The 22639-nt window shown below is 45.0% G+C and overlaps 1 protein-coding gene across 4 annotated transcripts in view; it reads right to left on the reverse strand.

The window, feature by feature from the left end:
* The window catches only part of SLC2A9 (solute carrier family 2 member 9), a 117996-nt gene extending 110796 nt beyond the window's left edge, over positions 1-7200 (reverse strand). For 2 of the 4 annotated variants that reach the window (XM_075420532.1, XM_075420533.1), the window contains exons 1-2: positions 7117-7197; positions 3338-3436 (exon numbers count right to left, since the gene is read on the reverse strand). In XM_075420532.1, coding sequence (XP_075276647.1) covers positions 3338-3436; positions 7117-7197 — 180 coding nt within the window. Of the gene's footprint in view, positions 1-3337; positions 3437-6162; positions 6474-7116 lie in introns of those variants that run through there. The other 2 variants (XM_075420535.1, XM_075420534.1) reach the window with 2 other exon arrangements.
* Between the last annotated feature and the right edge of the window lie 15439 nt (positions 7201-22639).

The raw sequence follows: 22639 nt of genomic DNA on the forward strand, positions 1-22639 counted from the left end.
CCTAACCAAAGCCTACAAGCAATGGTAGCTGACCGATACCAGTATCTGGTATTCTGCCTCCTTCATTCATTAAGGTAGTAGTGCCAGCGTGGGAAATATAAGAGGAATATAAGGGAGATCTATGTATATATTTATATATATAAATATGAGGGAAGTATTTTAAATATAAGGGAAATACTTACTTTGTCTCTTTAACTGTAAATAACTCGCATCACAGGAAGAGATCAGCTGGTCTTTAGAGGCAAAAAATGACCTTACCCATAGTTAGAGGGGTCACTCGCACCCAGTGACGACTACTGAACTGGCCGACACAGCAGGCTATACATTTTTGCAATAGTCCCACTTTCCTGGTATCCGCTCTAAACAGCACGCAGTGAGTAGCAGAGACTTCGCTTCCCGCACACAGCACAAAGCCCATCATTGTTCTGCAGACCTTGTCCACAGCCATCCACGGAATGAATTGTAGAAATTCAGCTCAGAAAAAGACAACTTCAACTCGTATTCAGTTAAAGCATTTGTCTTCCTGCTGCCAAATGCTCCCCCATATTTTTAATGAATTCTGGTAACTCTGTAAACAAACCCATGGAGACTTCTAATTTTGGGTTTCTTGTGTGGTCAAGCACTGTGTGCAGGGGGAAGCGCACCTGCAACAGGCCACTGCTCCCTCCCACAGAAAAGGAGGGCACTGAGTGGGAAGCGATCCCTGCTCTCAGCAGAGCTGGTGGAGTTTACTCCCCCCTTGCAACCAAAAGGAAGCTGGACTGACTCTAACCTTACAAGCTGACCTGCAGCAAAGTCCACTGGTGAGAACTGCAGGGGTATTCCCCCACGGTTTGATGAGCTGGCACAACTTGCCACACCGAAAGGAAACGTACGCAGGAATTTATAAACAGTTCTTCAACGCTTCGGTCTTACATGAACTTCCCCCCCACAGCTCAGTCATGGTGATGACCTGTTCAGTTACAGGATCCTGGAAACATCCCATGTTTTAGTCAACAGTCATTATCAAGCATTTTTTCAATACCTCTCAAAGCATCATACAGGCCTTCTCTAAGGTTAGAGGATTTTAGACATCAAAAGGAATTATACTGAAGCAAATAGGGCCAGAAGATATCAAACACCCCACAGCGAGATGCTCATACGGTGCAGGCTGTAAGCTGCATGTCACCAGAAGTAGTTATCTGTCCTACCAAGTTTATAAATGAAACTCAGCTGACAGCTTTTAGGAATTACTGCACTGCCAAAATAAGCTCCTGTAAGGGTGCTGTTTATCTACAGCTAAAAGCTGCTCCCCTTTGGTTTTCCTCAGTCACCTCACATCAGAATTCCCAAAGGGTCACCTTGCAGGAGACTGATTTGGTGACATACGGGGGAAAACAGATGGGACAAAGGTTCCTTTTCTGGTGCTGCAAGAAGCACAGCTTTGGTACGGCTCGCTCCTCCCCACCACGGCTACGAGCAGAGCCCAGACTCTTCCCTTCAGCCCGGTCACTGCTGCTCCAGGGACAGAGCTAGCAAGGTGGCCTGTCCTAGGCAAATACATGACACAGACTAATCCTGGGGCTAAAGAAAGGACCAGAGGTCACACTGGTGTTTTGTTCTTCAACTACACAGCTACATATCCCTTGGCAGTAGGACTGCTCCTTAGCCCTAGCTAATGTCCGGCTTAACGTGAACAAGAAAAACACAAAGTTCTCAAACACTGAAACACCATGTTGGAAAAAGGAAGACTTCATGCACACCTGTCACCAGCATGAACATCATCAGCATGGTGCCCAGTTTCAGTCCAAAACCAACAGTAAAGATTGCAAGCAAAAATGGACAATCCTGGAACTGCCACTAACCACAACGCCTGGAATTTAGCACTCGTCATGGTACGGCTGCACCTCCAACCTGCCCACATGCACCCTGGCCACCACTACGATCTATCACATGGTTCAAACCTAAGTGTCTGAGTGCTGCCAAACAGCACGTCCGATCACCCTTTCTTTCATTTGCTCTTGCTGAAAGTGACGGCAGAGCTCTTATTACCAGGACAGCCCATTTTTAAAATGGTGCTTAAAAGCTTAGAAATTGGATCATTATGCCTGCTCTGTTGACAGTACGGAGGCAGGGCAGGAGGGATGTCCACCATCAGGACAATCAATACCATTGCTGACAGAATTGCAGCTTCCTGCTGATTTCTTCTAAGCCATGTTTATCTTCTGATTGCTGCAAGGTGAAGTGATACCTAGACATGTCATGCTAGAATAAATCTCCAATTTGTCCAACCTTTGTTATCGGTACAAAAAGTACCAGGAAATTCAAGAAAATTCCCAGGATTTACAAAGGGGGCAATTAAAACTTCACGCAGGATGAGTCTCTTCCTAGTCTTTTGGGTCATCAGTTTACCAAATAAGTATGAAACATAAATTTAAAAAAAAATTCTTCTTTTATTATTTGCATAAATATTGTGTCCATCTCTAACGTGAGCAACCTGTTTAGGTGGAAACCTAGTCACACATTTTAATAAGAGATTTCCATGAAAGAAGGAGCTTAGCTTTGGAAAGGAACTATTTTGAAATGGAATTTCAACAGTTACCAAAATTTACTAGCTACTTTTTCAAAACAGTGTTGCTTGCAACTCCACTGAACTGCTTACTGCTGTGCTTTACTGATTTAAGAGGATCTCTAGACAACCAGTGTAAAAACAAAATGTTCAGATTTATGCCTGTGATAACTGATATTTTAATGAAATCCCCTCAAATACTGTGCACTGATTTCACAGTACTCTATTCATCAGATCTGTCCCATATGTTGCAGCCCACAGATGGTCAACACAACAGTTTTGAATTCAGAACCAAACAAGGCACCACCATGAAACTCAGAAGAGGCCCATTATTTAAGAAGAAGCCAGAGGCATTATTTATAATATCGGTACTGTGCGAATGCAATGTTGTGCAGCCCTCCAGAACTGAACTACGTGCATAGAGGTTGCTGAATACGTGCACAGAGCTACCAAATACCCACTAGTCAGAAAGACAGAGTATTAAAAATACCTTATGACACAGAAGTGTGCAAGAAGATTTAGCATCAGTCTGGGCTTGAGGAGAATGAGAAGAAATCACGTGCACCCACTCACCTCAACAGCAGCATTTAGTTTCCTGACAGCTGCTGGATCTATGTGAAAGCCTCATGGATAGCAGAAAGCAGCTTTCAGGCAAGGAAAGTTACTTTACAAGACTTAACCTCTCCTACTACAGCAGGCGATTACAAAAGCGGGGTGTTGAGGAGTGCACTCTAGATGGACAAGGCTGCCCTCTACTGATATAAAATTCCAGTTCTGTCAGTCACTTACCACTGCAGGAGCGTTCACCACCGAGAGACTGTAACCGTACAGAAAAGATGACCCAAAAGCACCAGTTAAAGAGGCTAGGATAAGACTCCCAGACCATTTCTGTAAAACAAATAAAAGATGTGGCCATTGTTAGTATACTTCAAATTAACGTACCTCAGGTTTAAAGCACTTCTTACGCTATCTCGTACAGCTCCTGCAGGCAGATCTCCTTGCTGCAGAGTAGTGGCCTGAAATACTTCCACTTGCTGCAATCCAAGCAACAGTAAATTTGAAGTGACAGCATCTCAGTTTACATTTTCCAAGGCATAAGTGAACATCTGAACTTCTTTCAACCCCCCAGATTTTTGATGCAAGCATCCCATCAGCCCCCACACCAAAAAGTAAAACACTGGAGAAGCATCCTCTCGGCAGAGGAAACCGCTGGCACCATACCACGAACGCACCAAAGCAAGGAGCAGTGTGTATCTGATGAAACAGGTCTGTGGGTAGACCTGACTTAGGTGAAAGCCTGGGAGATGGTGTGCTCCCCACTCCCATGAGTATAAGGCTTAGGGAAACTGCAACCCAAAAAATAAAATTAAGTCTACAGACTAGGTTTTGTAGCCCAAATGTAAGTTTCCAACAGTAATATGCTGACACACACACACACACACACTCCATTGGAGATGCCATTTGCCCTTTTTCCCCAGCGACACACCAGCAACCTCCCCTGCTCGGCTCTCCTCCCTCTCCATCCCCCCATCCTGCTTTTAGCTGACCTCTGCTAACAATTTCTTCTTCCACATGAGCTGTTGAATAAAAGGTAAGACCGCTTTGATTTGAGAGGGTTTGCATTTCAGGGTCCTTCTCTATATTACTCTTCTCCATACTACTTTCTGCCATTCAGTTCTCCTGCTGGATTACAGAGAGTGGCAGAAGTGGCCGTGGCCATGCCCAAAAGTAGTCAGTGTTTCGGTGGCTGGTTGGTTGTGAAGGCTGTTTTGTAGACCACAAAGACCGCCCACCTTCCTTGACTTCTGAATACATTAAAGTGGATGGCTTTTCCACGTGTTCTGTTGTGGTTTTTTTTTAAACTCCACTAAGAATCTAGAATTTCAGGCACAGCTCACTGTCATTTCATTTCCAGTCTCATCACTCCCTGAAGTCTCAATCCTTTCAAAAGGAGAAAGACCTGCTTAAGGAGGCCTAATAAACTCAGCTTCAGTTATATCACTTACAGCAGACACAACAGGTTAATGAGCCAATACACTCTGTCAGCTGCAGAAAGCTCTATGTTCGCTTTGGAAAATGAAGATTTGGAATAACAACTAGGTTTGTGTAGCTAGCTCACAGCACAGCAGCAGTGATGATGGACAGGAACGAGCTCCACCAGCCTCAGGACAGGCACAGCAGGGCAAGCAAACACGCTGTGGTTGCTAGCGGGTGCCACAGCTCACGTTTCCACAGCCATCATGGACTCGCTTTGATCCGTGAGGAAGGGATGAGATGCTCCGGCGTCAGGGCAGGGACCGCAGTGTACAGCCCAGCATCCGTGGGGTCTGCCACGCTCCGTAGTTGCCACTCCTAAGGGCTCAAAACATGCCCTGTGGGACAGCCAAGCGTTTTTAACTTCTTCCACATGATGTGGGAACTTCGTAAGAGATTACACAGTTCATTAACCACCCTGGTTTTGGTCAGGTCAGGAGGAACGAATTGTGTGGCAGAAAAAGCCTCGTGTAAGAAATACATCCTGTTGACTTCACCACATAAGCCAAATTAAAATTTCTTATTATTAGCCAGCTTCTTAAAATGAACCTGCCACACACACACAAAGCTTTGCACCATTACTTTGGTAGCAAAAAGTAGGCATTTTGACTCAAGGCTCCATTTGGCTTCCGGTGACAACACCCCATATTAGGTGCCCATTATTTCTCTACTATGCACAAGTGTTCCTACACTTAGGAGGAATTGCTACAACTCTGAACTAATGAGCTGAGGAGAATATTCCTGGAAGTCTACCAGGCTGCTCCCAACGGGTTCACAAACGATAAGCATGAGTTCACAAGTGCTATGCGGTAATCTTGACGCAATACTGCTCAAGGGCTCTGCTCCAGCAACATTAGACCCATCAGAAAAATCCTGCTAACCAACTGATTTGGATTGTATAGCCTAGTGTTTATTAAAAACTCCAGCAAATGCTTAAACCTTTCAGCAGAAGCAAATTATATGCATATGGGTCTAAGTGGAAGATCATGGAGCACAAATCCCAGAAGGGGTGTCAAGTTAGAAAACCCCACATGCGCTTTATTTTGAAGTGCTGCAAACGGCTGGGTTTAGAGCCTACCTCAATATCAGGAATTTTTCAAGGGCCTGACCTGCTGCAGAAAACCTCGGACTTACTCAATTAAAAGTTTCACAGTTCTTGGAACACGGACTTCAGCTTCTCCATGACCTGCTGTCTCCTTACACACTATTTTAAATATTTGCTCAGGCTTTAGCAATGCCAGATAATAGATGAAAGCACAGTGAAGCAAGAACGCAAAAAAAAAAAAAAAAAAAATCACACTGTTGCTCAGCAAAATATTAACCCTGTGGCAACCTTACTAAAAAGAAAGGAAAAACAAACGCACACCAATGTGTTTCACAGGGACTGGGAAACCAGGAGGCGACACGCCTCCTTCCTTGGTGCTCCCTGACGTGACCGCCACCCGTGCGCTCACGCGTCGCTGCGGTGAGCGCAAGGGCAGGGAGCTGTGACCGTGCCACCACCGCGGTAACGCGTGTGCAGCCAGGGAAGCTCCGCGCAGCCCGCAGCAGGGACCTCCCGATGCCTGAGAACTACTTACTCGTGAAACTCCGCGGCTTCGGTCTTACCGCGGATTCCCAGGGCACCGGGCCGTGAAAGATGCTTTTCCCAGCTCCCGTCCTCGTGTCAGCTACTACGAGCCTTAAAATGTCTTTTTGTAAATGCACGCCAGCTTGCGTTTCAGTTTACAGAACATAAAGAGTGCTGTGTTTTGGTTAGTTAGTTACCACCCGCTCCTCAGACCAAAACACAATCCTACAGCGTGCATAAGGCAGCTTTTACATTCTCCGCCTTGCCAGGACTTCCCGCTGACACCAGGGAGCCGGGTCTCGGAGCCCCCCGCCCCGCACCCTGCGCGGGATCCAGCCCGAGGGCAGCGCCGAGCCCCGCAGCGACCCCGCGCCCGGCGCAGGGCCGCGCCCGCAGAGCCCCGCCGCAAGCCCCATCGGCGCCACGGTCCCTCCCGCTGCCCCTCGGGGCCGAATGCGGGAAACCCCCCGCCCGCTCCCCCGGGTCTGCCCCGAGGACCCTCCGACACGCAGGGGGGGAAGGGGGGGGGGGGGGCTGCGCTCCCCGCGCGGGCGCACGGCGGCTCCGGGCGCTGCCCTCCGCCCGTCCTCTGGGTCGCGGCTGGGCGGCCGCGGTATTTTTAGCTCTGCCCCCGCGCCTGCCCGGCACCGGCACCGACAACTTTCCGAGCGGGGAAGGGCTGGCCGCCGCCGTGCAACCTGAGCTCCGCCGCGCTGCCCGGGGGAGCGGCGGGGAGCCGCTCCCGCTCCCACCGCGCACCGGCCGCGCTTCTCCTCCTTCCCCACCGCGCCGGCAAAGGACCGAAATCGCCCCCCTCCGCCCGGCTAACGGTCCCGGCGGCGCAAGGCCGAGCTCCCCGCCCGCGCCGCCGGGCTCGCTGCCGCCCCGCCGCCTCTGCAGCGAGGGTCCCTCCCGCACCCGAAAGACCCCCAGGCGGGCCCCGCGCCGCCCCGGCGCTACTCACGTTGCGGCCCGCGCGGCGGCGGCCGCCCCGCTCCGCGCGCGCCACCAGCGCGGCCGCCTCGGGCCCCGCCGCTCGGTCCATGCCGCTGCCGCGCGCGCGCGGCGGCCGCGCATCTCCGCCGGGCAGCGCGCGGGGCGCAGCGGGGGCGCGGCCGCGGCAGGCGGCGGGGGGGCGCGCCTGGCGCTCGCGGGGTGCCCGCGCGGGCGGCGGCCGCGGGCGGAGCTGGCGGGATGCGCGAGCCGCGGGCCGCCCGCCTGCTGGCACACGACGCGAGCAGCGGTGCGTGGCCGGGGCCGTGCGTGGCCGGGGCCGTGCGTGCCGCTTCCCGGCCGGGCTCTCCCCTCAGCGGCGTGTCACTGGGCAGCGCGGGGAAGTGGGTGCTGGTCGCGGCCCCGCGCCGGGTGGCAGGAGGGCAGCGCGGCGCTCCAGACCTCACCCGCGGCGGGGAGTGTGAGGAGGGGGAGGAAGAGCCGTCCCGCGCCGCCGAGGTGGGAAGGTGAGGGCGACTGGGATGTCAGCGGCGTGTGGGTGTTGCCGGGGCCCCGGGAGGCCGAGGTCCGGCACCCCTCGCTGCTGCCGTGTAGCAGGCCATGGTCGTGCGCACCGCCTGGGGAGGATGAAGGCTTCCAGCTGTCATTTCTGAAGGTACCTGTTTGCAAACAGGGAGATTTCGAACTGCGAGGAGTTCAGCTACACCTTCTAGCTGTCAGCGGAGGAGTGCTAAGTGCGTCTGCGGACAGTTCCCAGCTGGCTGTGGGTAATATCGGCGTAAATCTGTGCTGGTTCCACTTCTGACACGCTACAGCCCTCACAGCTAGCCTGGAGCTCTCAAAGACGCATCAAGTAACGCCGTGAAGCGCTGCCGGTCTGAGAGCAGTTTGTCAGGCAGCAGCTTTCAAGTGTTTTCTGGCTCAGATCAAGCTGAGCAGTGTCTGAATAGAAATCCAGATGCTATTTATTAGCATGTAAAATTATTCATAGAATCATAGAATGGTTTGGATTGGAAAGGACCCTGAAGATCATCTAGTTCCCGCTCCCCTGCCATGAGCAGGGACAACTTCCACCAGACCAGGTTGCCGAGAGCTCCATCCAGCCTGGCCTTGAACACTGCCAGGGAGGGGGCATCCACAGCTTCTCTGGGCAACCAGTTCCTGTGCCTCACTGCCCTCATGGTGAAGAATTTCTTCCTAATATCTAATCTAAAACTGTCCTCTTTTAGTTTAGAACCGTTCCCCCTTGTCCTATCACTACACACCCTTGTAAAAATTCCTCTCCATCCTTCCTGTAGCCCCCCTTCAGGTACTGGCAGGGTGCTATAAGGTCATCCCAGAGCCTTCTATTGAGAAAAGAACATATTGAGAAAAGTCACCATAGATAGATGATCCAGACATCATGTATAATCTCTTTGAACGATCATAAGATGTAAAAGAGTGAAGTTAGAAGAATCAACCCTCTAAAATACATGGAGTGTATTTGAGATGAATCAGACACCTGTGTTTTATTTAGTTTCATTTCAAATAGTGCAGTGCAAGAAGCTCAGTTCAGGCTCAAATACAAATAATGTGGCTGCATGTGATTAATACACACATAATTTCTCACCTTAACACACTCACATTTTTTGACCTTTTATAATCGCTGCTAGTAAGTTAGAGAAACTAAACACATGCTACTCTCTGCATGCCTCAATTTTTCATGCTGGCAGCTTCCCCTTGTTTAAATGTCCGTGTTCTCATGGAAAGAATCATCATTTTGCTCTTCTCTTACGTGTCAGAGCAGAAGAGGAAAAAGGGGAAGAATACACAGCTTTGCGGGTTCTTGTAGAAGAAAGGTGTCAGGGACAAAATCAGAGCTTTTTTCCACAGAATGCATCCTCCCAAAAGCTCCTTTTGAATTCACAGAAACTCCTCCCCAAAATGTTACCAGAGTCCTCAGTGACAGAGTCCCTCCCATAAAAGGGAGGCTTTCACCCATCCTAAAGTCACTTGATCCCACAATGGTTTGCCTAAGCAGCTTTTTGGCTCATTCAAAACCAGGCATACATGTAAAAAGAAACACAGGAAAAAATGAGAGGCCTGTGGTGCAGTCTCACAGTGAGCCCATTAGCAGTCCAGGTACCAAAGGGAGAAAGGAAACAGCAGCATTCCTGTGTTTAGGACAGGGAGCCCATGCCTGCAAGCATCCATAGAGGTTCCAAACAGTTATTTTCTGCCTTCAGTCCCCAGATAGCAACCAGATGTGTTAACAGAAGATTCGGGGAATTCACTCACCATTTTTTTTCTTCACTGTTGCTTTGCTGTTTGTTTTCTGTTCTGTTACCTTGTCAGGTAGTAGCTGAGGAAGGAAGAGGGAAAGTTGTGGTATCATTCAGATGAAGAAAAATTTTTTTTTTTAATAAAATCACAAATCTGATGCAAACCCAACTTGAACAAGTGTAGAAGAAGCCTAACTACTCACTTCAAAAGTCAGACCCTCGTTCAGGAAGGCACAGCAGCATCAAAATGAATGCAGTTAAAAGCAGCCAAAAATTACATGTTAACTGTATTTAAGCAGTATACTCAGAGGGTGGCGTGCTCTTTGGAATTCATGGCATGACTAAAGCATGAAAGGAAAAAAGCTACAGTATCAGGCCCTTTGGAGGATGCACTGTCTCTGTTAGAATAGGAGCATCAGACCCACTGCAACTGCAAAAGGAGTTTAGGTAGTCAGGTAGAACTGCAATACTATGGCTAGGTTGCAGCCAGGACATTTGGATTAACTGGTGGTGTCATTCGAATGATTACTAGACCTTGTATCAGCTGGGGCATTGCCCGAAAGTATTTGCAAAGGAGGGGTCCATGTATTTACTGCTCTGTCAAGAAAATTCTTGCCTGAGCATTACCATGTGTGCTCTAGTAATATTAACGGACATTTTAATCAACATTTATTAAGAAACTGAATGGGTTTCCAGGGTTTCAGAGATGGTGATTATCTGTTATTTACAGTGTGTTTCATTGCATGATCTTGGGTCTGTTCAGTTCGTTTGGAATATGGATTACTGGGTTCTTTTCTCTCAACACCTTGAGATGACAGTATGTTTCAAGATCTTTGCTTCCTTCGACATTATGGTAACCATAGATCCAGTCTTGAATACAAGTTGTCTTGTAGACAAGAGTCTACAAGAGAATGATCTATGACAGACATAACAGTCAATTTAGTGAAACAGCAGGTTGGAGTGGAGATTGTGTTGAGGCCATCACGCACACATGGGTTTCTCTAAGAAGAAATCCTGTCTGGCAGTAGTACTGGCGTTGGTACAGAAGTACTGACATTGGCAGTAGTGGGACCATTATTTGGATTGTTCCAAGAAATCAGGCTGACCTTTCAAGTAAGAGAAGCTAGAGAAGTGACAGCATCCTGTAAGTGCTAAAGCCAGAAAAATTACCTTCTTCCTTCTCTACCTCCCAGTGCAGACCATAACAAAAACCTGCAAATAATTCCTTTCCCTCTGCTGCAAAGGGTCTTAGTCAATTCCTGCTATATTACTATTCAAAAGGAGCTTTCAAGGCAAATGTATTTCACTTTATAAGAGAGAAGCTTAGTCTCATCATTAAGTGCTTCACCTGTCCCCTCGCACATTTAACAAAGCATACCAAGAACAATGTCAAGACTTGCTCACTGCAGCACCCACACGCTATACAGTATTTCATATATAGATAACGTAGATAATTAAATTAGCAAAGGTCCTGACAGAACACAAACAAAGCATCATCATACTGGAATTTAAAAGCTTACAAGACAAAGAGTATATGGGGCATAGCACTGAAACAGAAACAGCACAGGCTCAGTCAGAAGCAATCTGCTAAGCATCTAAAGAGTCATAACTCAACCTCACAGCTCAGCCACTAGTGAGGATAACTTGTGTCTGCCTTCCCTCATCACACTTTTTTTTAATACAGCTGAATCTTCCTCTTGTTCTTTGAGCAGTCTTTAAAATGCTTTTGAGATATGTCTGTTGGGTCTGGGAAGTTTAATTGCTAACAGTGCACCATCTGCGGAAGCGTTCAGACTGAAGTGTCCCTTCTAAATTTCGGGTAACCCCACTTTCACAACTTTTTGAACATATCTACTTGGCTGTAGAAAAAGGAATGTTACCATATCCAGGACAGACATACAATGTGATGCAAAAAAGTAAGAAACCTGGACTGGAGAAGGAGTAGAAATCACTGAAATCCTGCACGGATTTGTCAATGTTACTTTTGCAGTTTCGGTGACTTGCGTGCAGGGAAGAGATGCGTGATTACAGCAAGCAGAAACCTAATCTTCGGATTGCATTGTTAGACAAAAATCTGAAGAAGTAGCATTCTGCTTCAGGGAATGAAAGTCTGAGATTTGCACTGCTGCTGCTGGTGGCCATTCACTGAAAAGTTTTAAACAGGTAGGGTGGAAAAGTGTATTCCTTCCCCTTGAAGTTTATATTGCTAGTGTCAGGTAAGTTGCTGAAGTTGTGGATCCAGAAATATTCATTCATTATTCATTCTTTATCATGGAAGATTAGATCTGTCTGCTCCCTAGCTTGTAGTTTGACCCACGAATCAGGAAAAGCTCATTTATGTCAGGCCAGGGGCACCTTCCATTTCAGCATTGCAATCAGAGCTCCAGTTTGCTGCTTATCCAGCAGCTAATTTTGCAATGTATAGGGTGAGTTCATTAGTAGGACATGCAATCCAACTGACTCCAACAAATTGTTAGCCTTGGCAAGGTGTCACGTTGAAGGATTTCAAGGAGCCTCGTAAGTGGCAAGGGAAAAGCCCTTCCATTGAGTCACAAGGTTCAGAGTGGACTCCCTTGCTTTCTAAACTCCTTCTCAGAGAGGATGCTAGGTGCATCTGGATCCACTCCTAGTCCCAGACTTGGTCAATGATACATTTCTAATCAATTTATTTTTTTAGGCTCATTCTTTTTAATTTCTCGCCCGGCAAAACCCCAGACTGAACCATCGGGGAGTTTCCACACTGCCATTCAACAAATCAAATCCTAAAATAGTGATGTTAGCAGCACCAACCAGTACTTCAGTGGGGGTTAATCCTGTTCACCTGGGAGTCACAGGGTAAGTTTTACTGTAGAGCATTACCTTATGACTCTATAAATTCCTGTAAATTTTACTTTATGGCGACCAGGTTTTACATTTAATCATGTTGCGGTCTCCTCGGTGATTACCAAAATTTGAGTCCCCGTATCAATGAGGAAATTTACAAAAATTTACCTTGGTCCCACCAGAATGGCAATGACAGGTTCGGGAGGTATATTACAGAGCCACTGTACAGCTAGTATCTGCCGGGCAGGGTGGCTCAGAGTCCTGCCACGTTTTTTTTCCTGGGTAGCTGTTAAATCAATTAGATCCTATTGTGGGGCTGAGGGTGTAGTTTTAGCAGGAGTTGTTTTGTTTTCTGCCAGCTGACCTTTCTTTGTTGAATTGAATTTATGACTTAATGCCTGTATCAGAGTTTTGAGGTCTGTTGTGGATATGCCAATTAATAGATGTTGTGACACCCACATAGCTTGAGCTTTACGCCAGAGCTCATTATGGTCCCTATCAAATTTTAATTTGAATTCTGGCTTAGCGTTAGGGCTGTGAATCTGGGAAATGCGTCAATGTGGCAGACCACACAACTGGGTGGATCTGATCCATCCCAGCCGGCGCCCATAGTTCGCTATGTGTTGTACAAATTCACTCCAAGTGATTACTTGATTTTGATCTTGATCCTGATCCTGATCTTTCCCCAGACGTGGGCGTTGGCCTTGTCTGGGTTGAGCGACTTAAAGTCGATCTTGCACATTGCCCACGGATGTTTTCCAGCTGTCTGGGAGGCTGCAGATCAATGGAATTAATCTTGCCGGATCAATGGGGTCTAACATTGGGGATCTTATTAACACATCCCTCTCATGCATTGCTTGTATGCAGGCAGCCTTTTGTATGGCTGTCACGAAATCAGAGAACCCTGAGGTTTTTATAACAAGAGGTTCTCCTCTGTCTTGCAAGTCTATGCTGCCAGCCCAATAAGCAGACCGCAGAGTTAATAAGTAATTATGATCACCCGGAGTAGTAGTTAGGAATACTCCAGGGCCCTCATAGCCTCTTGCTTCTTCCTCATTTAAGAGGATTCGGTCTCCCCTGGTGAGGGAGACTCGACATACATATTCCATCTCAGGCTCCTCTGGATGCCTGGAATATTTTTCCTGCAATTTCACCAATTCAGCAAGAGACCATGGGATGGTTCGCACAATAGTACAAGCCTGTTCTTCACCCTCATCAGTGGTTTCTGTTTTAATCAATGGTCGAATAGGTATAGGTTCTGGGGCCAAAATATAATCAGAATTTTCCTCCAGTTCATCATTATCATCACTGTCCCAGATGTCTCCGTCCCACGTCTCAGGATCCGCACACTGTATTAAATGGTGGATTTGTTTAGCTGAGACCAAGGATGGTATCTGGTTTAATGAGAGATTAAATTTTTCTTGTAAATGTTTTTCTCATGTTTTGACCCAAGACAATTGCAATTTGAGTTTACTAATTTCACTTTTCAGGGTGTCTGTTTGTGTCTCCAATTTCTTCTGGCTTTCCTTTTCAAAAGTCACTGATGTTTTTAATACTTCATTTTCTAATTTTAGTGTAGCATGTTCTACATCTGCGATTTTTTTGGGGGTAGGGACTCTAATTTCTTTTTGCATGCTAGATAGACAGGCCTCTAATACAGCACAAACAATTTTTTTGCCTTTAGTTTTTTTTATCTTTTTCTGCCTTTGACATTGTTTTATCGGTTCCACCACTTTATCCTCATCTTTCCAGAGTTTTTGCACCCATTCAATTCCTGCTTGGGATGGTGCACACTTATACTTTTGTAGCAGTTTATCCATGGCAACCCTGCCAACTACGCCAATTTGACTGTCGTGTTGAAGGGTTAAAGTGTTTCAAGGAGTCTGATAAGCAGCAAGGGGAAAGCCCTCCCGTTGAGTCACGAGGTTCAGAGTGGACCCCCTTGCTTTCTAAACTCCCTCTCAGAGAGGAGCCTAGGTGCGTCTGGATCCACTCCTAGTCCCAGACTTGGTCAACGATTTATGTCTGAGGGGTTAGATATGTAGACACTTACCAGAGTCAATGCTTGCCTGTCAGAGCCCTCCCAGGGACTTCCACTGAAAGAGTTTTGTAAAGCTGAAGCAACAGGTAATTTATTTAAGTGACAGGTATCACAGATTCGGGATTGCCACTGATAAATGCACTATCTACAAAAGTTGAGCTCAAGGTAATAGTTCAGCGCTTTAGTTAACAGTGTGTTCCCGGGGATATGTCTGACAAAGTCAGAGGTGCGACTCTTACCAAAAAGGCAAGGAGGGGGAGGAGAGGTTCAGGCCTTGAAGGTTGACTTGTCTGTCAGGTAAGGTTCTCCTTTGGCTCCTTCCTCAGAGAGGATTTTCAAGTGCCAATTTTTATACTTTTGAGATCTTTTTTTTTTAGGTGGGACTAAGTCAATTATTATGTGTGGATTGGTTCTTGGCGTGGTATGTTGTGTCGTCAGAAGTGGGACTCAACAGTTTGTCACACCCTTGGGGTGGGGAGCTTAGTGCTTATGGAGGGCCTTCTGTTTTTATCTGAAGCAACATCTGGCTGTGCGCCCTTCTCTCGTACCCCAGGTGTCACTTAGTTGATAGTGGTGGGCCATCACCCGTTACCTAAGATAAGCCAAGCTAATTGTTCAAGTCCAAGTGGTCCCTTTTGTTAATTCTTCAATGCTTGGCACACCAGTCCGCACACCAGTCCAAGCAAGTCTTCCCCTTGCATTGACAAGTCCAGCAAGGCCATCGACCCACATGAGGATGACTCAGTAGTTCACAGGGCAGGAACTTTATGACTGGCACAGCAAGCTGACTTGAGAGGTGTGAATAAACCCACATACGGTAATCTAGGTTTGGTTCTGAATTTTTATTTTTTTAAGAAAAAAAAACCCAAAACAAAACTAAGAAGTGTAGAAGACCTGGAATAGATCAATTATTGTTGTTGTCCAGTCTGAGCGTAAAGCACTTTTTGGGCCAGTCTGCCAGTCAGGGCCCATTTGCCATCTTATTTAGATGGTGTGAACTTACACCAAGCCACTGGTCACTCCTCCCAAGGCATAACACAAGTGAGGTTTAGGCAGTTTATCTGCCATATAAAAGATTCTGCTGACACAGGTTCCTCATGATGGGTATACATGGCTTCCACGTCTGTCTCCCAAGTACAAAATATTTTACCTCTATAAAGAGATTATAGCAGTGCAATGTTGACACAGACATGGACAGGTAAAATGTGGAAGTCAGAAGCGCAGCTTCCAGCTCACAAAATTAACTTGTAATTATAAACCAGCACAGGCTTTCAGGGACAGACAGGGACTGCTTTGCACTCCTCAGAGTAAACCTCTTTCAGGTGCAGCACAGAGTAGTTTGGTTTCTTTTAAAAATGGTAAAAAGAAGCAGTAGGAGAGACAACACTGCAATAGGGTGTGAATCACAAAGCTTTGGAAAACACATTGGTGTAAAAATGATGCAGACGGACTCAAGAAGTCCTGCTGGGCCATAATAGACTGACATCTAATATTTTTTGCCTTTGAGAAGGCAAAATTGTCCAACTTGAGCACTTTGGTTCCCTATGCACTGTACTGGAAATAGGTACGTGCTCCAGAAGACCGTTTTTGTTTTTGATTCAACACTAACACTCTAGTGAAAGAGGATGGAGAAGCTTTGAATCTCACTTCTGTCCTGTAGCTTGTGTGCTTTAGAGCTACAGCTGCTACCTTTTTCCACTCAACTAAGCCAAAATTCTCTGCAGCTGACCACTTGTGCCTTTCAGTAAAGGAGCCATCCTTGCAAGGTGACAGACATCAGCTGAGGTCTTCCCTGTGCTTCCAACTAGATGCTTCCGTCACTAGTTTGTGGCAAGTATGGCAATGAATGTGCTTCTCTCTCTGGTACTGTAAATCACACATACACACTCACACAAAAGAAATCCACCATCGATTAGTGAGAAGTTTCAAGTTTCTGTGTCCCCCAAATCAGGAACAATTTATGTATTAGACCCTGATAAGTGACATAACTATCTGGTTAAAATAAATGTTCTGGAACTCCATTAAGAACTGAAGGGATTATTCTCGAGTAGTTTTGTTAAGCTAGATCTATTCTGGAGCAAGTGACATCCCAATGTTAAAATACCACTGCTGGAATCAGGTATGGCATAACTTTAATTTGGTGCAGAGCATTCCTATGGTATGGAACCATTTAGCAAGAGTTCATCACAAATACTGTAGACACCGCAGCTTCCAGAAATACCTGTTCTCCTAAGTAATCAGTTGACAGTGTTAAAAAATGTGTATGTCTCTTTTTATCTGTATGTTTAGTATCAGTCCTAAAGTGTGTTTACAAGATGATGAATTATTGTGTCTGGATTTCAGTATTTCATACAAGTCACAGCTGATCTCTTATACCGAGAAGGGGAAAGATTGAATTTCTATTTCAAAATGAAGCACGTTTTGTTTTTTTTTTAATGTAAATTGGGGGAAAAATTAAAGCTATTTTCTGTAGAAATCAATTAACCAGCAGAGGAGGACAGAGATTTCAGAGTTAATGACTGCTTATATAGAAGCTGAGTACTTGACTTTACCAATTTCACAAAATTAGTTTATATCAAGATAAATCTATTCCTCCCTCCCCGAGCCAAACCCTTGAGAACATTGCCAAACTTGAGAAGTTTCTCCAAAATATCAAGTCCAACTTCTAGGCGCTACTCACCACTTATCCAAAGTATTCTTTACTTCCCGTGATTTCTGAAGTTCAGTGCAGTTCAGAAGCAGCCCTCTTCAGAATTGCTGCACCAGCCCTCTTCTCTGAAATAGGGACAGTTAAATTATAGAATTAAATTCAGGCCCAGCATTAACTCTTTTGTACCTTTTCAGAAGTAATAAATAATTAACAGTAAAACTAAAGAATAGTATGATGCGTCAGCTGGAATTCATGCAATAAATCTTCTCTACCCAATAGAAAACAAACTGCCTTGTATGGCTGCAATGCCATACAAGAGGTCTTTGTTTCAGTTGCCACACAGCGTGAAAAAGCTTTGCTTCCCACGTTGAAACCAATAGACATTTGGCATGCAAGTGCCCAAGGCTAGGGCTCACATTCCTGTACTCTCACCCGATTACAAGTGACCAGGTGGAGGCACACCCACAGCATTCCGTGTGCTGTAAATGGCTTGTAACAGTGATGTGTTGGGCCAGTGTGAGATAGCATGTGGTACCTGTCAGGGTTCATCCCTTTGCAAGGTTTTGAAAGGCTGGGACAAGATATACAGTAACAAAACCTACAGTAGTTCATAAAATGATTTACCTTGTCTGCCATTCTGGCTTCGTGTCATAGAAAGGAGCTCCGTATCAGTGTTAGTTTAAACACTAAACAAAACACAGGTCAGGAGAAGGGTGTAGCAGTTCTGACTTTGTTTTTGCTATCAGTTCCTTACGTCTCAAAGCTAAGCAGAGATAAGAACACTCTTAGATGTGAAAAGGTGCGCTCTGATTTGGCTTTTCCCTGCTGTTATGGGTATTGCTTTCTCTGAAAAGCTAGTGTATGTTAAATTAGGCTCATCAGCATTTCCTCAAGACCTTAATAGATAATTTAATTGGATTACCTGTAAGCTTGCAGATGCTAAGCTATCCAAGATGCGTTAGATAGAGAGGCAGCTGTACAGACGTGAGTTGGCTGTAACTGTCAATTCTGGCTGGGATTTGAAGTAACCTTGGTCTTTTAGGGAAGGTGGCGTTATTGGGCTTGTGGTTCTTGGTTTATATTTTAGGTTATGATTCTTCTGGCAGCTCCTACAGATCACTTTCGACCCTGTTACGTAAATCTCAGTGAAGTTCTCAAAAGATATTACCATCAAACTTGCTTCAGCTAAACATAGGCATCTTTCTATGGTTGCAAGGTGGTAGCCAATGAAAACACCACTTTGAGGGGGCAGGAAAGAAGTTCTCCATAAGATTCGCTAGCATATTTTATCTACAAGTGTCTTAAACTTGGCACCCAATATCTTACAATTAACAGGAAATAAGAGAAGTCTTGTACCTTAGCCCATTGTAAGACAGGTGTTGCAGCAGTTACAAGGAAATAGGAGATTCTCTCCTCACTCTCCAGAGTCAGAGTGAGGGAGTGGACAGAGAAGGTTCAAACATATCTTGTATCTTAGATGCAAGTGACACATGATACCATCCAGACCTATATACACTTAATTTACATTTTACATAATCTACATTTTAACTGAAATCTTCACAACTTTTAAATTAATCCAATGTGATTATGTTTGTGACATATAAAAGCAACATGCACTACTTCTTAGTAGCATCCGTCATTTGTGGAAAAGACTTGTGGCTCAGCATGTCCCATGATTAGCGTGAGGACAGGAGAATGAGCAAGACAAGGCTTTAAAGCTGGCACTGCTACATTATAACACTGGTTATGTAAGCTTTGGGAAGACGTGCCTGTTCAAAAAGCATGAATTCAATGATTATTGAAGAGCTGCCCACTCCGTGCGAGAACTAATCCTTTCAGACTAAACAAAGCTACCTCCCTGATCCAAGTTTTCCCAAGTTTTAGATTCAAGTTTATAAATTTGGCCTGTATCAACTTGAGCAAGAATACAAAGAAACCATCTCAAGGGCGACTTGTGCAGTCATGACCAAGAAAGAGGACAAACAAGAATTGCTTTTTTAGATACCACACTAGAAAGAAGCAAAGATTTTTTTTTAAATTGACATCTAAATGCAACAGAAAAAAATAGAGCGACTCTTTACAAGCAGGCCTATGTTGAAAGCTCACCAACTGAATACTCAGACCGAAGTCTGTGAAATTTTCATTTCAGGTTCAAGTTAAATTTTTTCTGTTGCTAGGAAGTTAAAAACAGAAATGCCAGAGTACATCTGATAACCAGCTATATGTCTGTAGCTATATGTGGGAATGCTCATTGACACATAAAGATGTAGCTGGTTTCTATGCAGGTAGGTCCCTTTGGAAATCCAGTCTCAAATCTGTAAGCCAAACTGATGCTTAGATTTAATTCCATAAAAATCCGCTGATACAGCAAAGCAGTAGTATACAGTTCAGGTTTAAACCTAACTCCACAGGAAAATTAAGCATGTATATGAATACTTTGCTAGTGAAAGCAAGAACATCTAGCTTCTTTCTTAGTCAAACCCTCAAAACTGGAATTTGGTGTCTTTCACGGATGCATGTCCTTGATGGAAACATATCGTGTTTCTGGACGGCTAAAACCATGGTTTTGAGAGAAAAGGCAGGACACCATTTTTATTTAGCAGTGTTTTCAGCTTAAAAACATCAAAGTTCCCAATACATAGGCATCAGTACAAGCAGGTGTAACAGATTGGCGGGAGGGGAGGAAAGAACAAGAATCTTGAATATTTGAGAATACTGAATATTTGAAAACAGTTTTTACTGATTACTGCATAACAGTGCCTTGGATCAACAACAGCAGAGTATTTCCCCATTCTTTGTAAGAAAAAGAGTTAATAATTACCCTTTGTTGTGTTGGCTATTAGTGATGTCTTAACATTTTTCTCTCCTGTACACATGCAAGCCTGGTGTGTCATTGTTTTGAAAAAAAAAATCTTACGAGCCATGAGTTTAACATTATCATTATGTTAGGGTTATTTGCAACATCACTTTCCATGTAGATTAAAGCTAGTTAAATTTTTGCCAAGTTATTTCCAATGAAGTCAACCTAGCATCCACCTGCCATTTAATAAATGTTGAATCAAATATTGACAAGTAAAAGCTTTTATGTTTTAAGGCCAGGGCTGCTCCTGGTTACAGGTTCTTTCCAGGTGGAACAGAAATATGCTCAAAGTAACTCTTGTTATAAAGTGGGAATTTTGGGATCAATCCTGAAGGCAGAGTCCCGAGCATCTAAGGGTTTTTTGGTTGAACGTCAGAGAATACTCTCAAAATTCCTAAGGCCGGCATGTTTGAGCAGCTTCTGTTGTCTTTATTAATTGTGTAAGCAAGGGAGCTCCTGCTCACCAGGGTACTGGTGAGCCTGCCTCCCCTCTGCATGTAGTAGCAAAACCTGCTTCCAGCAGGCAGATATACCCTGATATATGAATTCTTTACACATCTTTTCTTGAAGTCTCATTATAGATATCAAGAGCAGGCAGGCAATTTCTACAGAAACAGTTTTTCCAATCATCAGCAGTCCTATTACATTTCAGAATTTTTACTCCTCTCTTGAAATCTTCAGAGGAGAACCAGTCATCTTTCTGAAAGATCACTTCAACTGCTAACACACTGGTCTCTTACACAAGGCCCCTCCAAGCGAAGCTCCATGTTCTGACTCACAGTATCATCCTAAACAGTATAATGACTCCTTCTAGCCTTAGACATCACTCTTGACCTCTGTGGAGAGAGAAATGAAACAAAACGCCTTTGCATGCATTGCATTCTCAGCCAGTCTCTAGCTTGCTCAAAACTGGAGTTACAGGGCTCGAGCTCCAGTCCTCTGGGAGCAGCGAGCGCTGCTCGAGCCCAGAGTCCACACATTCCTCACAGTGCTGAATGTGCCTAAAAAGGAGGCAGAGCAAGTCCAGAGTAGAAATATATGCTCATGTTGCTTTTTTGTGAAAGTTGGTCCTGGAAATCAAGCTAGGAAAATAAACTTTGCCCTATCCAACCTGCCCAGTTATTTTAAATAGCCCCAATCCCGGCTTCGCTTCAAGCTGCCAGACTCTTTCAGCTTGTCTAGCTGTAGTTTTAGGTCTGATTTCTCATTTTTCTTCATCTAGGGACTAAAAATAGCACAGAGCTATTTGTGTAACCAATTATTGTCTCCACAGATCCATGACACCTGTCAAGCAGCAGCTCACCATTTATTCTCTTGACGGCTAAGAGATATTACAAAAGTGTTCCCTTCTAAAAGTAGGGAATGATAGTGCAATATAAAAATTGGCTTTAAAATGTCACTACCTTAATGTAATTAAAGCTTTATATGTAAATATTGTAAAATTCTGTGCATCGTGAACATAGGTGTTTTTCTCCCAATTTGACGAATTAGAAAATTAAAGAAAAAACTAGTGAGATAGATGCTCCCACCTCTCCCAAGCTTTAGCTGTGATTTCCAGGGGCATTTAAATGTATTTTGTTCTAGCTTTAAAAAAAGTTACAAAAAATGTGTCGCCACACTCAGTAGGTTTCAATTACATGAACATAAATATACAAAACTCCCCTTAATTTCCCAGGGTTATGAAATAATGGAAAGGCTGATGGCTGAAATGCCTGCTTTGCATTTAAAAAGCTATTGGGGTCAAAGTCTGTTAGTTGTTACCATTTTCAGCAGTTCTTGGTGTCAGTGCCCCAAGCACACAGCCCGTCCTGGGCTCAGGGCCAGCTCAGAGGATGGGTGCAGGCACCCAGCCGTGAGAAAAGCCTCTCTGCGCAGTGGGGACTCCCCTTCACCTTCGCTCAGGAGAGCTTGGCAAGGGGACTTTCTCGGCCGTTGTCCTCAGCCCAGGTTAAGCTGATCCAGACCTTTACCCTAACAAACAGGGCCGACTTTGTGGCTCCAACTCAGATCTGCCTCGTCACTGTGGACTTTCCTGTTGATCATAGGGCTGTGCCCAGCCCTTTGATTCTCATCTGAGCCTCGGACCTGCCTCATCACCAGGGGATTGTCTGCAAATTGGGTATCTTGGCTGAACCTGGCCACTGGCACCAGGTGACTGGCAGTCGAACAAAGAAATAGCCAACAAAAATAGTATCTACTGTACATAAAAGGCACCATTGTATAGTAAATTCAGATGTCACTGTCAGACCAATAAAAAAGAACAAAGGACTGGAGGTACAGATGACTTATCAAAACGCAACACCCACCAGGGCAAAATCATCAACCTCAGGACCTGGAGGAGCAGGAGACGCATGAGCATCAAGGCAGGGAGAGGAGCAGCAGCTGAGAGTGTGTGTATAATACTGACTCCACTGTTACTCTCTCTTCCTCTGTAATAAATAGATCTGGACTAATAACGAGACTCTTGGGATTCCAACTATAACAAGAATAAACTCATAGTCAACAATAAATTCTTAGTAGATCTAACATGTCCTTGCTCTTTGCCCGTAAACAGTATCTTCAGCATAACAGTGTTTTCCTTCCATGTTTTTCTGCTCTGGAAGCCAGAGTCATTTGAACTGTGATCTCTAGACAGGGAGGTGGATGGCACTACAAGAGTGTCGTATAGTATCTTTATTTGTCAAAAACAGGACTCTCTCAGCTTATTAACAGTTGTGACAGCAAAAGGAATTCTCCATGAAAAAAACCAAAAAGATCCTCTTTTCTTCAGCTGCAGTCAAATTGTAAAACAATTTTTCTGCAATAAACGTAACTGTCAGTCTGTGCTCAAAATACATAGTACTTCTTAACCACCTCATTATTTAGCTGGTCTAATAATTTATATAAATGAGTACTTAA

Source organism: Opisthocomus hoazin, chromosome 5 (genome assembly GCF_030867145.1).
Source record: "Opisthocomus hoazin isolate bOpiHoa1 chromosome 5, bOpiHoa1.hap1, whole genome shotgun sequence".
NCBI lineage: Eukaryota > Metazoa > Chordata > Aves > Opisthocomiformes > Opisthocomidae > Opisthocomus > Opisthocomus hoazin.